The following is a 15,519-nucleotide window of genomic DNA, read 5'->3' on the forward strand; positions in this document are numbered from 1 at the left end:
CTTATTTCTTCTATGTGTCTACTTCCCACTGGGGAACCGTGATGTGGACACACACAAGCTCAAATACACCAAGTAGAAGATGGTCTTACACTGAGCGGGATTTCTTTACCTGGACCTCTAATTATAACCTAATATTTCATCCCACCCCAGAGATGTCGACAGCTCTCGTGTTAACCCGAGGGCAGCTGGGCCACAACTATAGCTTCTAATTATTAATGATTAAAAGGGGTTTACTGTGTGTGTTAATCTTATGCGACGTGACCCAGGTAGTCTAAACACTCCGGCACGGTATGAGCATAAACCGCTCAACTCCACTGAAGTGACACATTGCTTTCCACCTCTCTGTTTGCTAATTCCTTTGCAGCTTTTTTCTCATTCCTTATGTTATTCTCTCTTTTTACTGTCCCATCTCCCCTGCTGTTCTCTCACAGCGGACCTGAATAACATCAAGTTCTCTGCATACAGGACGGCCATGAAGCTGAGGCACGTGCAGAAGGCTTTAAGATGTATGTAAAAAGCAACACCCACATTGGTTTGCCCTTTTCCTCTCCTGTTCTCTGAGCACAAGTCATTGATTATTCTTGTACGAGGCTGGCCCTGCTGTGGGCTTCTGATCTGTCTGTTTCATTAGAGCCCAGTGATTTTTATGCAGCTTAATTAAGCCTAATAATTGGTGTGATTGTACTTCTTTGCGGGTGGTAATTAAGAAGTCTGCATAAGGAATTAACCACTGTTCCCCCTGTGACACGCTTTGCGGGTGGAGGTTTATCTGCCATTGTCCAGACAGGAGCTCTCTCTCGTTGGCAGTTCCCTTCTTTCCCTCAGCCCCTCCACTGTGCACAGAATATAAATATACACGGATCCATATAAGTCCGTTTTATGCTTTTAAGAGCCTTTAACAAGAAGTAATCGAGCGCTGTGGTAAAACATCTGTTTTAATACTCTGAAATATTTGTGATTCATATGTGTCTTGCAAAAGATTTGCTTTTTTGCCTCTTTTGAATGTGTCAACTGTAAAATGTTGTGCAATTGATGTAGTTGTACAACATCTACCAGCAGGGGCTTGGCCATGCTAACTAGCCAAACTTGACTCCTTTGTGGAGAGTTTTGAATCGTGTGGTCAACAGGATAAATTGATACTTCTATAAAACTTGTCCGTTTCCCATTTGATAAGTGTATTTAATCAAGTAATGAAGTAAAAATGTAAAATGCATTGTACCATACTTTCTGAAGACATACTTTAGAAAGTTGTGATTTCTTGAAGGTTGATGGTTTTACAGTTTAATCTGACATTGCAGACTTATTCCTCAGGGTTTTGAAACTACAAGGTCCTGCTTTTCAAAACAATGCTTTTCAAAAAAAGGTTTAAGATTGTCCTCAACCCACAGACTTGTCAAAAAAAGTGATAAAGAGGAGACTTTAGGTAGTCCTTGAAATGTTCACATCTTGAAATGGTGATGCCATTCAAAAAATATAAAAAAGAAATTTCAGAATTAATACTAGCTCATATTGTTAAATAAAATCACAGATGGCCATTAACCTGTTTTCAGTAAAATTGTTTTTACACATGGTTTCCATGTTTTATGGGGAATTTCTTTAGACATAATGGTTTTTATACTGTACAAACTGTATAGTCTATCCCCTAAACATCACTCACAGAAAACTTTCTACATTTTTACATTTAAAAAAACAAACAAACAAACCCTAATTTAATATGATTTTATAAGCTGTTTTCCCCATAGGGACCAAAACTTGTCAAGATCGAAAAGTTCTGGTATAAGCCTACTATGTAAAGTATTACAATTACTGTATGTCCCCATGGGAAATACCTTAAACACACACACGAACACACAACTGTCTATAGTAGCACAGTAAATGTTGCCATCAGCTGTTTGTTGATAGTCTTTTTTTCCACATATGTACATATGTGAGCATTTTTCACATATGTACCTGTTTTGTAGAATGATCTTCATGAAGAAAACATGAATAAATTGTTCATGTTACTTTATTAGGTTGAACCCACTATTGAGCTTGGCATGTGCATTTTAGTGTCTCTCAGGACATCATCTCTCTCTCTCTCTTTCATTCCCTCTCTTTACTCTTTGTGCACCTTGACTCCTGGTTTGCTATTCTATGTCATTAGCCGAATTAATAACCAGGCTGCTACAGAAACTGTGATGATGATTGAGGATGGCTGTATAAAAAGAGCATCAACAAAAGCCTGTTAGTGTCTCTGTCTACCAACCTAACCCTGAAAGCACCATGACCACTCTGCCTCTTCCATGTTTCAGCTCATTATCCAATTGGGATGACATTCAGCACACAGCCTTTAGCCTATACTCTCACAGATGCACTAGAGATGGCCAGATAAATTGATGTTAGAACAGTCAAATCTCATTAGTTATCACTCCACATGCAGTAATAAGCATCTGGCCTATATGTGTGTGTTTTCTAGTGGACCTGTTGAAGCTGAGCAGTGTGGTGGACGTGTTTAGAGAACAGGAGTTGCAGCACGCCGAACATGTGATGGATGTGGTCGAAGTCATCCACGCACTCACTTCCCTGTACGAGAGACTAGAGGAGGAAAGGTCCATCTTGATCAATATCCCCCTGTGCGTCGACATGTGTCTCAACTGGCTGCTGAACGTTTACGACAGGTACTGACGGTAATGTCACCCACAACCCCTTTGATCTGCTCCCACAAATGATGTCAAACCAACTCTGCGTCCTCCTGCTGTCTGCAAGACACTTTTATTGGTCAGTCACAGCCTGTGTATAAGGCGCGCCCTTTTTCTGTGATTTAAGGGTCTATGACATGACGCTCTTGTCCTATCTGTTAATTTATTTAAAAATGCCTTAAAATGCTAATCATTTCTGCATTAAAATAATTGTGATATTTTTTGGGGGAAAAGTAAAAAAAAAAAAAAAAAAAAAAATTCAGAGTAATATGACTGTTCTGATCAGTGTTATTTTTTTTTAATACATTTTTTTGATATTTCTATTTAGCATTCATTTATTCTGTAAGTTGTAAGTTTTCATTTAATATTTACATTTTGTTTCATTGCAGCATTTAAATGAACATAAACACTTTTTAGTAGTAATATGAAGTAATAATAACAATATTGGTCTTATTATAATAAAGAGAAAAAATGTATTCTTGAATTCTCAAAGTCATGTGGTACAGACAGACAAAGAATAAATATCCGATAGTCTGACCTTTTTATGACAACACAAGGTTAGTTTGTTGTAAACTGTGATGATATTTGACTTCCCAACAACGTAATGATATTTATGAATTAGAAAAATATAGAAAACTAGAAAAATATATTTTAAACTGTTTTCGAAAAGTAATGATTTAAAGGGATAGTTCAACCAAAAATGAAAATGCTGTCATCATTTACTCACCCTCATGTTGTTCCAAACCTGTATGATTTCCTTTCTTCTGCTGAACACAAAAGAAGATATTTTAAAGAAGGTTGGTAATTAAACAGTTGCTGGTCCCCATTGACTTCCATAGTTTTTTTTTTTTTTTTCTACTATGGAAGTCAATGGGGTCCATCAGTCGTTTGGTTACCGACTTTCTTCAAAATATCTTCTTTTGTGTTCAGCAGAAGAAAGAAAGTCATACAGGTTTGGAACAACATGAAGGTGAGTAAATGAGGACAGCATTTTCATTTTTGGGTGAACTATCCCTTTAAGATGTGTACACTCAAATATATTCAAGGTTTCAAAGTTAAATTTGCTTAATTTTTCCCCGCAAGTTTTTGCACACAGATTTAAGTACATTTAACAAATGAAATTAAGTAGACTCTACTTAACTAAGTTAAGTCAGATTAATAAGTATAAGAAATTGTGTACATTTTCAAAACAATATGAAAGCAACATGAATATAATGACTAGTTTCTAAGAACCTGCCTAGTGTGGACACTCTTATTGACTCTAAAATCTCTTACCAGTAGGCAAAGGTGTTCTCCTAGGTGTTCTCCTTTTTCCACAGTTAAGTGAATGAAATTATGACTATGTCACTGAGAAATCACCAGCAGGCAACTAATCATACTGTAGAAGTTAAAAATGTTCTCTGCTTGACTTTAAAAATCATATACTGTGCCAAGCTTTTGGCTTCTTTGCCAACATAAAAAAAGATATATTTGTTTGTTTTCTATTAACCATCATGAATGTGTCTCAAATATAGACCAGACTCTTAACTACCTACTGCTAATGACTGGAGCTCTCACCCTGTGAATAATTGGTAGTAATTGCTTTTTTGTTTTGCTACAAACGAATGTGAATAAGAATGAGCAGCATGCATGAGGATGATAATGAAAAGCTCTCAGTCGAACAAGAAAGCCAAACAAGGTAGGAAATATCCCCTTTAGTAGCAATACTGACAGGGGATTCCTTGTTATACACAGCAAAATGTGATTTGGTAGTGCTTGATCAGTTTTCTAGAATATTTTTGGATCTGTACTGCAATCTGTTTGGATTTGCTGGTGAGATCTTGATCTCAGTGGAGCTCAAATGCTTCCTGACCTGCTTTAGTCTTTTTTGACAGGTCTATCTGGTGCAGTAAATGTGAAATGTCTTTTCCTGTAAGCATACGACATTGAATAAGGCAATAAATGTACCACTATACAAATATCTGAAAGGTTCACTGTGTATATATACTTGCTGCATCACTATTTTGCTCAGCTAGCAGTACCAGCCCCTGGCAGCATCCTCATTGTAGGATTCAGATGGGTTGGAGGAAGTAACTCCTCCAGAACTTCATATTTTGACCATAAATCCGTGATAGCTTGTTAACGACTTTAGTAGTGAGCCGAGGCAGTTGCTGAGATGATTTTTCTGCATTGTGTTGTACATCCATGGTGAGACATTGAGCCGACTGGACCACACGATGCAGGGCCTTTCAGTTCTGTTTGGTGCTGGTTACCTACTACACGGTCGTACTAACTGACAGGATAATTTCAATATGTAGAACAACCTCAGTGAAGTTTTGAATGTTGAAATTGTGTTTGTATTTCTTTCAAATTTTTGGCATGTGTTCCTTTCTCTAGTGGTCGTAATGGTAAGATCCGAGTGCTCTCCTTCAAGACGGGCCTGGTTATTCTATGCAACGCAGACATCCAGGAAAAGTATAAATGTGAGTAGAGATGTATTATGTTTTTAAAGGGGTAGTTCACCCAAAAATGAAAATTCCTTCATTAATTACTCACACTAATGTCGTTTCAAACCCGTAAGACTTTCGTTCATCTTCGGAACACAAATGAAGATCTTTTTGATGAAATCTGAGAGCTTTCTGTCCCTCCATAGACAGCTACACAACTGACACGGACACTTCAAAAAGTTAATGAAGAGGTTGTAAAACTAATCCATATGAAATGACTTGAGTGGTTTAATCCAGATTTTTTTTTTAATCGCTTTATATGAACTGATTGAATTTAGGCTCTTTTTTACATACATTCATCAACTCACATGTCAGCGGTGGTAAACGGAAACTCAAGCATGTTCGCTTGAAGTACGAGAACCAATGAGATCCATTCTCTTGTGTTACGCAGCACGTTCTTCAGAGGTTTTCTTCAGAGGTTCTTCAGCTTCTACAAGAGGTTTGTTCTCGCGCACCAAGTATGTTCAGTCGAGCTTCTGTTTATGTTCGCTGATCAATGTTTAAATGTGAATAAAAACCTAAATTAAATCTGTTTATCATATAAAGTGATTGAGTCTCTTCAAAAAATGTGGACTAAACTGCTCAATTCATATGGATTATTTTTATTATCTCTTTATGAACTTTTTGAAGCGTCAAAGTGGTAATTGCGTAGCTGTCATTATTAAAAATGTTTTAACATTATTAAAACATTATTAATATTGTTTTCTATTTTAATATATTTTAAAATGTAATTTATTCCTGTGATGCAAAGCTTAATTTTCATCAGCCAATTTATTCAGTCTTTAGTGTCACGTGATCCATAGAAATCATTGTAATATTCATATTCTGTGCTCATGAAATATTTCTTATTATTATTTTTTTTAATTATTATTATTTCTTTTTATTGAAAATAGTTGTTGCTTAATATTTTTGTGGAAACTGAAATAAATTTTGTTCAGGATTCTTGATGAATATATTTAAAATAGAAATCATTTGTAACATTATAAATGTCTTTACTGCCATTTTTGATCAATTTAATGCGTCCTAGCTGAATAAATGTAATTTCTTATAAATAAATACAAATAAAATCTTACTGACCCCAAATGTGAATGGTAGTTGTAGGTGATTTAAGGTTTTACTGTCCTTGTTTGGACTTTTTGTCCCCACAATGTCAGCAACACCTGATCCACACACCTCCTCTTACCTTTATTGGAATCTGTGGTCCAGTATCACTAAAGAAAAAAAAAATAAAGAAAAAAGTGTCAGTGCAAAGTCAAAGAAATAGTTTTTCTGTCATGGGGTTTTTCTTTCGACTTTCTCTGATGCTCTAAAATTTCATCCGTGGCCTAAATCTGCCTTTGGAAGAGTGTGGGTTAGAGGGTAATTTGACAGCGCAGTCACAAGCGGGACCCAGTAAATAAGAGTCATGTGCAATGCACTGCAGAAAGCATTGGAGGAGAAGAGTCCAAGCCAGAGGTGGACATCCTTGGGTCAGAATACAATCTGGTGATTACACCCAAACATTGCCTAAAATGTGAGTTTTACATCAGTAAAGAGAGTGAGCACTGATTAAAGGATCAATGTTGCTCTCTGTCATCAGTTACTTTTTCATTTCAGTTGTAAAGAGCACATCCACCCTTACTAAGACTGTGTAGATGGAGACCTATTAGCCATGGACAAATTATGCTCCTGCAGGGCCCTTGTGGCAATTGCGATTTGTTCCTGTTGGTAAGTCCTGTTTAAGCTGTTTTTGGAACATGGTGGCTTGTTTTTATCTGGTTTAAGCTGGCCATTAACTGGTCCAAACTGTTCATTATTTGGTTGACCAGCCACCATGTTCCAAATCCAATTTGATCACCATAAGTAGCTGGTTTGTTGATGGCCAATGACAAGCTTAAGTCCAAAGTATACTTCGGCCGCCCACGCACGCTGTCCTTATGCAGCCCAATTTTTGTGTCCGCACAGATGGTGCGAATATAACAGCGCGTGTGCGAGTGAATTGAGAACTTGAAAATAATGTCCACTAGATAGTGTACATGCACCGAACCCGTCTTTCTGCACTCACGGCCAAAGGAGTATACTTTGAAATGCTTGCGCACTCAACTGTGCACAAGACGGAGCGGAATGCGGGAAATTAAGTATACCTAGGCCTTTAGACCAAACTAATAACCAGCTACTAGATTTTCCAACTAGGAATAGACTTTATCATAAAGTCACCATTCGGATATATAAAGTCACAAACGCAAGAAGTTGCAATAAAAATGCAATAATGTTGCAGTTGCAAAAATAAATACACCTTGTGTGCATTATGTTGCAAAAGAGACAACGATGTGCAATGACTAGTATACAACATCAAATCTGCAATAAGGTTTTTGTTAGTGATAAAGAGTGGCCAGGAACACATAACATCACTCATTTCTTTTGTTTATTTCATATCATGCAAAGAGCCACTGGCATAAAACACTGTTCATCTGTCTATATCAATTTTACATCTGCAGTGGCTTGTTTCTAGGTGTTGGGCCATAGTCGGCATCTCAGTTAGAGGCCCAGGGCTCTTGCACTGATTGACCCGGTCCATAATCTGTCCTTGGACTAGACTATGTGTGAGGCTGGTTTGCATGTGGGTGTGAATGTGTATGTGTGCCAGCCACTTTAGATAGTGCTATTTTTACTGGCACTGCAGAGAATATTCTCACTCCTGTCAGTATCATTCTGCTCATTGATGGCTTCCTGACACATACTGTGTGAGCTGTTCTAGGTCTCTCGGCTAATGTTAGCCTTTAGTCCACATTTAAATCAGTGCATGCATCATGCATATCTCACCAGGCACCAGGTCATAGTTTTTAAAATATTTGTATTTTCCATTAAAAAAATATTTAAACATCTTTAAAACAAGATAGATTTACTTATTTAAACACAAACTATACATACACAACACACACAAAAAAACAATGGTTAAGAATTTTATTTTGGCACTGGCAATACATTGCACATCATAGTGTTAGACATCTCGCCTCACACCTCTATAACCTAAAGGCATTTAAGTCACACATTCTCAGTTTTCCCACCTCCAGACTTCTGCACACTGGCACAAAGCTTCTTTTCCCTAGTCTCTTCTTTTAGTGGAGTATTCAACCAGGTTTTCTGCTTATGTATTGCAGACCTTTTCAGACAGGTGTGTGGTCCAGGTGGACTGACAGATCAGAAACATCTCAGTCTGTTACTGCACGAGGCCATTCAGATCCCTCGGCAGCTCGGGGAGGTGGCGGCATTTGGGGGGAGCAACGTGGAGCCCAGTGTCCGCAGCTGCTTTCGGATGGTAAGACTTCTTCAGCTAACCAGATTCTCTATCAGTATCTCATTACAGTATCTCAGAGATTCAGTATCTCTCTTTTTCTCTGATATGCCTTCTGTTCAGATGATGAAATGGCCTCTCTCTCTCTCTCTCTCTCTCTCATTTTCTGTCCTAACTGTGCACTGCTTCTCCTGGGTTTTCGGGCTAGAACGTACAGAGATTAAAGAGCTGTTTTAGTGAGTCACTGGCCAGAAACATACTCAACACAAATGCTTGGTCAGTGCTTGGCTGTCCTGTTGAACTTATTAAATGTGTATTTCTCCTTTACTGTGCCAGTATCAAACTTGCACACTCAAGGGGACAATAGAGTTACCTTCTAACATCTGTGCCATTAAAAGTGAAGTGTGTAATTTCAATGCCATTAACGACACTAAACAGAATAGCAGAAACAAAATAGCTATTTTTAAACGTTTTCTCAAACACTCTTGTCTGCCATTACATATTTTGATAGCACCACAGAGACACAGGTTAAACTTTTTGGGGAAATCAACCAAGAATAGCTATTATATTTTTGTCTTTTAATATAAATAGGATACAGGAAAGTATTTGATTTTAACTATATTATATAGTAAAATCTTTTGAAAGTTGCTTCCTTCTGTCTTTCAAAGTTTTATTTTTCTCCAAAAATGTAAACATATCATCCTCTCAGCTAATGGCATAACTGGAGAGTCTAATTTGCAAATGTTTGGGAAACCTGTTTGGAAGTATTTTTGCTTTGGGAAGTATTGACACAAGAGGCGCAGAAATTACACCCTTGACTTACAGTTTTTCTCGATTGCTAAGACACATTTCTTGAAAGCTGCTCTCCTTTTCTCTAAACTGTGAACACAAAACCCAATTTTCAAGCTACATTCACAAAACCTCAGACTCTTCTTGCAAAACCAAACTTTCACCTCAAAACAGTTCAATCTGTACTCAAAACTGAACTATGTTGTCAAATCATGCCCCGAGTCAATCAAAATTAAAAACACTACTGAACAGTCACTAAACACTACGTAGAAAAATAGAAAACACAATGCTCAGGACATGAAGCTGGAGAAATAAATGTTTATTGTTCACTGTAGGCTAAATGCATGTTGCAAAAGTTGCATTTAGCACTTGTACAAAAAGACAAAACAGAAATCTTGTGCATTTACACGTAGCACTTGTAAAAACAAACAGAAATCGTATGCGTTTGCCACCTGTGTACAGTAAGCCCATGTAAAAATAAAGTACAAAAATATACAAATAAGTGCATTACTCAGCCACAGCATCATGTCTCCGTACTGGGTCAGGCCACAGGACTTCATCCACATCACAGGCCACATTTTGTCTGGCCAGGCAACGGGGGAAAAAAAACCCTGGCATGCCGTATCCAGGCTTGGCATGCCTCCACACCTATGTCACCACAGGCAAGTCCCATGGCTTGGAGCAGATTTACCCTGGTGTAAGGTTGGCGTTCATATACCTTCCACCACCATGAGGAGAAGAATTCCTCAATGGAGTTTAGGAAAGGGGAGTACGGTGGAAGGCAAAGATTGATAAAACCTTGGTTCATATTGAACCACTCTCTAACCTGGAGGGCTCTGTGAAAACTCACATTGTCCCAAACAACAACATAGATGGGATGCTCATCCTGTTGCCCTAACAGAGCATCTCGCATGTGATTGAGGAAAATGAGGAGCTGGTGAGTGTTGTAGGGCCCCAGGTTGGCATGATGGTGGACAACCCCATGATTGCTGATGGCAGCACATAATGTGACATTGCCACCACGCTGCCCAGGAACACCAACAATGGCCCGATGGCCAATCACATTACGGCCTCTCCTTCTCCTTTTGGTGAGATTAAACCCAGCTTCATCCATGTAGATGTATTCATGGGGTCTTTCCATTGCATCCAGTTGAAAAACCCTCTGTAGAAATAGATATAGTTTTGTAAGTGATATGGAAAAAGTGATTTAGGCCACTACAGTAAATCACTACTTAGAATAATCAACAATGAATGTGTCTGGATATATGCCAACCTGTACATACTGGAATCTTTGCTCTTTGACTCTGTCTGAGTTGCGATCAAAGGGCACTCTGTATAGCTGTTTCATGCGCAGTCTGTTGCGCTTGAGGACACGATCAACAGTAGAGAGGCTGACACTGTTGATACCCTCAAAATTTACATGGTCCTCAATGATCATCTGCTGAATTTCACTCAGTTTAATGGCATTGTTCTCACAGACCATATCAACAATTAGGGTCTCTTGGTGTGGGGAGAACATACCTGTCCTCCCACCCCCATGTGGCAGTCTTTCAATTCTACAAAAAGAGAACATGGAGTTACAAAAAACATACATGGAATACTAGGCCTACAAACAGTTAGACCAACCCTCCATTACAATACTACAGTACATTTGTACAGTGATGTACTGAAACATATGTGGTACAGTATATAGTATGTCATACAGTAATTGCTGTCAACATTTACATACTGTACTATAATGTCAAAAAAAGGTAATTACCTGTTCTCTTCTCTAAATCTTCGGATTATGGTGGACACAGTGAATCTACTGATGTTTGGTTGTACCCTTTGTCCAGCCTCCCTCATGCTCATACCATGGACAAGAACATGGTCAATCACAGTAGCTCTGATTTCATCAGATATTACTGTTCTTTGTCTTCGCTGACCACCTCGACCACCTCGACCTCCTCTCACACAAACTCTTCCTCTCAGATTTCTATCCATTGTAGGGCCTCACAAACCAGTGCTCTCTGAACTGGCTTACTGTATATGTTCCCTCAAATCATTAGCCACAAGTGTGATCAATTTTGAGTTGTTGTGTTCAAGTGGTGACACCTGTGCTTTAATTGTGTTTGACTTTTGTCACCTGTGCTCACCATTATGCAGCACGGGTGCATCACAATGAAAATGTGTTGGCAAGTTGTGTCTAAACAGGTGAAAAGTGCTTATGGTTTTGCCAAAAGAGTGATTGATTCAATCAGTGGGTTCAGGCAACTGAGCATTTGGTTCAGACAATAGGGTTTAGTGTTTTAGCAATTGAGAAAAACTGTAAAGGTGGGGTAGGCAATTCAGAGCGTCTCCAAAGCCAGGCCTCCTCCAAAATAGATGAGTCTGCAAAGTGTCACGAAAGACAGCCTTAAATTACCTCATGTCTCAAAGCACATAACATTACAATAATTATAAACATAAACAACTTAAAGGGCACTGACTTGTTCCACCTGACTGCTGCAGATTCATTTAGCCATTGATAGTGTTGCCATAGAAAGGCATAAATCTGAGTCTGAGAACATGAACTGCTCTGAGTAGAATGTCATGGGTTTCCATCTTTTAATCACGGTAGTTATGCCACTTCTATTATTAATTGCTATCAGGTTTTTCAAATAGAGTTTCAACCAGTATAAAAAAAGGTTTTTTTTGAAAAACATTGCCTACCCTACCTTTAACTTTATTGGCAAGATTCTCTTCAGTATGTTCTAAAGTTTGGGGACAATTTGACTTTTTAATGTTTTTGAAAGAAGTCTGCTCACCAAGGCTGCTTTTATTTGATAATAAATAGTCTTTAGTGTCACATGATCGTTCAGAAACATTTCTTATTATTATCAATGCTGAAAACAGTTGTGCTGTGTAACATTTCTGTGGAAACGGTAATGCATTTTTTTCAGGATTCTTTGATTAAATAGAAAGTTCAAAAGAACAGCATTTATTTGAAACAGAAATCTTTTTTTGTTGCAATGTAAGTCTTTACTGTCACTTTGGATCAGTTTATTCTATCCTTGCTGAATGCAAGTATTCATTTCTTTAAAAACAAAAATGTTTTACTGACCCCTGATTTTTGAATGGTTAAGTAAATTTACCTGAAAGCAAAAATTGATCATTTAATAAAATTGTAATGCTAGACATAGCAGCTTAATAAAAATTAGATAATGCAGTGCATACTTGCATTATGAATTGCGTTCTGACACATTTCAAAACACAACTATGTGAAATCAAGTTTTTTCAAAAGAGTTTAGGTTCAAATACCAACGTAATAGGAATTAGTAGTCTATAATAATTAAGAAAAATTAAGGTGTAATGCCTGTTGACATCTTCTCATCTCTCTTCACTCTTATGAGGCTGTAATTCAGAAATTGCATGGGCATCACAGTGGAACGTGACCACCTGGCATTTCATTCTACTGAAGGCCTGATTATGAAATTGGTATAGGCCACAGGTTTCCTGTACAATGGCCTTAAACCTTTCATTCTTAGTGCGCCAGTCCTTAATTAAATCCTGTTCTAAGAACATGTGTGCAGTTGCAGGCACACGTAATTAAAATTCCTTTTCACGTTTGTTCCATGTCTGCCTTTTTATTACTGGAAGGAATGCCACTGTAATGGTAACCAGTACTTTCCAATTACACAATTTTTCACCCAGCTGCATTAATCAAGACAGGCCAAGAACGATGCAGATCAGCCATCTGGCTGTGTTGTGTTGCAGCGTGTTTCTAGATGAAAAGACTGGTTCACTTTGTTTGAAGTTATGGACCATCTCATGAGATACTCTTGGCTCTCCCTGTGGTGTGGACTGTTTAGAAGATCCTTTTTTTCTTGTTTCATTGAAACTTCTGAAGTTTTCCTCTCAGCTCTACACTGCAGACTTTGGTCTCAATCCCAGACCTTAAGCACTGTTAAAGAGACACATACACACACACACATTGCCGTGCCCTCTGAGACTGTACACTCCAGTGACTACTAAGGGCCACGCTAGAGATACTCATGTTAATTATAAATCTCTGACCAAGCTTCAGAGTGTGCCCAAGGGAAATCAACCTTTTAATGCATCTTCGATGCGTATTTAATGAGAATTTAGCATGTTTCAGATTTTTATGTCATCCTATTTTATTAGGGTTATTGCCTGTCATCCGTTTCCCACCAGGTCACTGTAACAAGGGGCGACCTCTTTGAGATTGTATCTTTCCCTTTCATGGGGCTGTGATTCCCCTGTATCACATGAGTTCTTTTAAGGGCATGTGCTCTAATAGGGTGCTTGTGCCCATCAGCTACCAGAAGATGTTTTGGTCCTTAATTAGGCATGCATAATGAACAATATGGCCACTGGGTATCTTGATTCATGCTACTTGTTGCTCTGTGCTCTCTTTCTTGTGCATCTTCTGTATCTACCTCTAGGCTCCAGGTAAGTCCGCAATCGAGGTCTCTCACTTCCTGGAGTGGATGATTCTAGAGCCTCAGTCGGTGGTGTGGCTTCCTGTTTTGCACCGGGTGACTGTGGCTGAGACCGCCAAGCACCAGGCACGCTGCTATATCTGTAAGCAGTGCCCTATCAAGGGCTTCAGGTGAGCTGCTGCAGTGCTGAGTCTTTTCTTGGAGAAAGATGAAAGATGGCACAGACCTCTCTATCTGTGTTCTTTAGCTAGTCAAAATAAATGATTGTTCTTTCAGCTGATCACAGGTTTTGTGGTAATAGCACTATATTAGAGAACTGCACATGGAGTAATATACATGGGTTGTTAATGGACTGGTTTTGTGTTTGTAAAATAAATAGGGCTGAGGTGTGTGTATACTGTATTATTATATTGATCTTATATATTCAGTATCAGAATCAGTATATTACATCTATATATATTACATCTAATATATTACACCTAATATATATATATATACACATATACATACATACACATACACATAAATATACAGTATCTCACAAAAGTTTTAGTATTTCTTCTCAAGGGACAATACTATAGAAATAAAACTTCAATAGATTTTAGAGTAGTCAATGTGCTGCTTGTATAGTAGTATATATTTACTGTCTTCTGAAAATAACTCAACATACAGCCATTTTTGTCAAAATAGCTGGCAACAAAAGTGAGTACACCCTTAGTGAACATGTCAAATCTGTGTCCAAAGTGTCAATATTTTGTTTGAGCACCATTGTTATCTAGCACTGCCTTAATCCTCCTGGCCATGTAATTCACCAGAGCTGCTGGATGTTAGACACATGGCGCTTCTCCACCTTCCGCTTGAGGATGCCCCACAGCTGCTCAATAGGGTTCAGGTCTGGAGACATACTTGGCCTCTCCATCACCTTCACCTTCCGCTTCCTCAGCAAGGCAGTTGTCATTTTGGCGGTGTGTTTGGGGTCGTTATCATGCCGTTTGGCCCAGTTTCTGAAGGGAGGGCATCAAGTTCTGCTTCAGAATGTCGCAGTACATGTTGAAATTCATGTTTTCCTCAATGAAGTTCAGCTCCCCAGTACCAGCAGCACTCATGCAGCCCCAGACCATGATGCTACCACCACCATGCTTGACTGTAGGCAAGACAGCATTTTCTTGGTATTCCTCACCAGGGCATCGCCACACATTCTGGACACCATCTGAGACAAACAAGTTTATCTTAGTCTCATCAGACCATAGGACATGGTTCCAGTAATTCATGCTCTTGGACAGGTTGCTTTCAGCAAACTGTTTGCAGGCTTTCTTGTGAGCCAGCTTCAGAAGAGGCTTCCTTCTGGGACGACGGCCATGCAAACCTACTGGTTGCAGTGTATGGTCTGAGCACTGACAAGCTGACCTTCTGCTTCTGCAACCTCTAAAGCAATGCTGCACGATCATGCGTCTGTTTTTTTGAAGCCAGCTTCTGCACCTGACGCACAACACAAGGACTCAACTTCTTTGATTGACCCTTGTGAGGCCTGTTCCAAGTGGAACCCGTCTTAGAAAACCTCTGTATGACCACTGTACTGTAACTCCGTTTCAGGGTGTTACCAATCTTCTTATAGCCTAAGGCCATCTTTGTGGAGAGCAACAATTCTAATTCTCAAATTCTTAGAGAGTTCTTTGCCATGAGGTGCCATGTTGAACATCCAGTGGTCAGTATGAGAGAACTGTACTCAAAGCACAAATTTTAACTGCTCTAATACAAGATGCACAAATTTGTATAGTCCTGTCAAGCAGACAAAAACATGAACATGATGAATAGGACATGTGGCTTTGCATGGTTAAACGACGTACAGCTATTATCACTTAGGGTGCACT

General features: G+C 38.7%; 2 protein-coding genes across 5 annotated transcripts in view; one reads left to right on the forward strand and one right to left on the reverse strand.

Moving 5' to 3' along the window:
• drp2 (dystrophin related protein 2) overlaps window positions 1-15,519 on the forward strand; it is a 175,408-nt gene that overhangs the window by 137,029 nt on the left and 22,860 nt on the right. For all 3 annotated transcript variants that reach the window (XM_084430709.1, XM_084430707.1, XM_084430708.1), the window contains 5 exons: window positions 432-506; window positions 2,456-2,657; window positions 5,055-5,140; window positions 8,305-8,462; window positions 13,652-13,818. In XM_084430709.1, the coding sequence (XP_084286835.1) occupies window positions 432-506; window positions 2,456-2,657; window positions 5,055-5,140; window positions 8,305-8,462; window positions 13,652-13,818 (688 nt within the window). The remainder of the gene's footprint in view (window positions 1-431; window positions 507-2,455; window positions 2,658-5,054; window positions 5,141-8,304; window positions 8,463-13,651; window positions 13,819-15,519) is intronic.
• LOC311303957 (uncharacterized protein) lies at window positions 9,719-11,356 on the reverse strand. Of its 2 annotated transcripts, none has more exons than XM_084430712.1 (3): window positions 10,987-11,356; window positions 10,501-10,783; window positions 9,719-10,389 (listed from the first exon to the last, which is right to left on the reverse strand). In XM_084430712.1, the coding sequence occupies exons 1-3, from the start codon at window positions 11,208-11,210 to the stop codon at window positions 9,793-9,795; spliced, it is 1,104 nt and encodes a 367-aa protein (XP_084286838.1). In that variant the 5' UTR covers window positions 11,211-11,356; the 3' UTR covers window positions 9,719-9,792. The 2 variants fall into 2 exon arrangements, with proteins under 2 accessions (XP_084286838.1, XP_084286839.1); XM_084430713.1 differs by having other exon boundaries at window positions 10,141-10,389; window positions 10,511-10,783.

This window comes from Rutilus rutilus, assembly GCF_951802725.1.
Source record: "Rutilus rutilus genome assembly, chromosome: 14".
NCBI classification, from domain to species: Eukaryota; Metazoa; Chordata; class Actinopteri; order Cypriniformes; family Leuciscidae; genus Rutilus; species Rutilus rutilus.

Excerpts from the sequence above, each read along its gene's own strand:
- LOC311303957 (XM_084430712.1), bottom strand. The coding sequence starts at position 11,210 with ATGGATAGAAATCTGAGAGGAAGAGTTTGTGTGAGAGGAGGTCGAGGT. Across the intron at positions 10,784-10,986 it reads AGATTTAGAGAAGAGAACAG|AATTGAAAGACTGCCACATG; the intron begins GTAATTACCTTT and ends CTCTTTTTGTAG. Across the intron at positions 10,390-10,500 it reads AAAGATTCCAGTATGTACAG|AGGGTTTTTCAACTGGATGC; the intron begins GTTGGCATATAT and ends CTATTTCTACAG.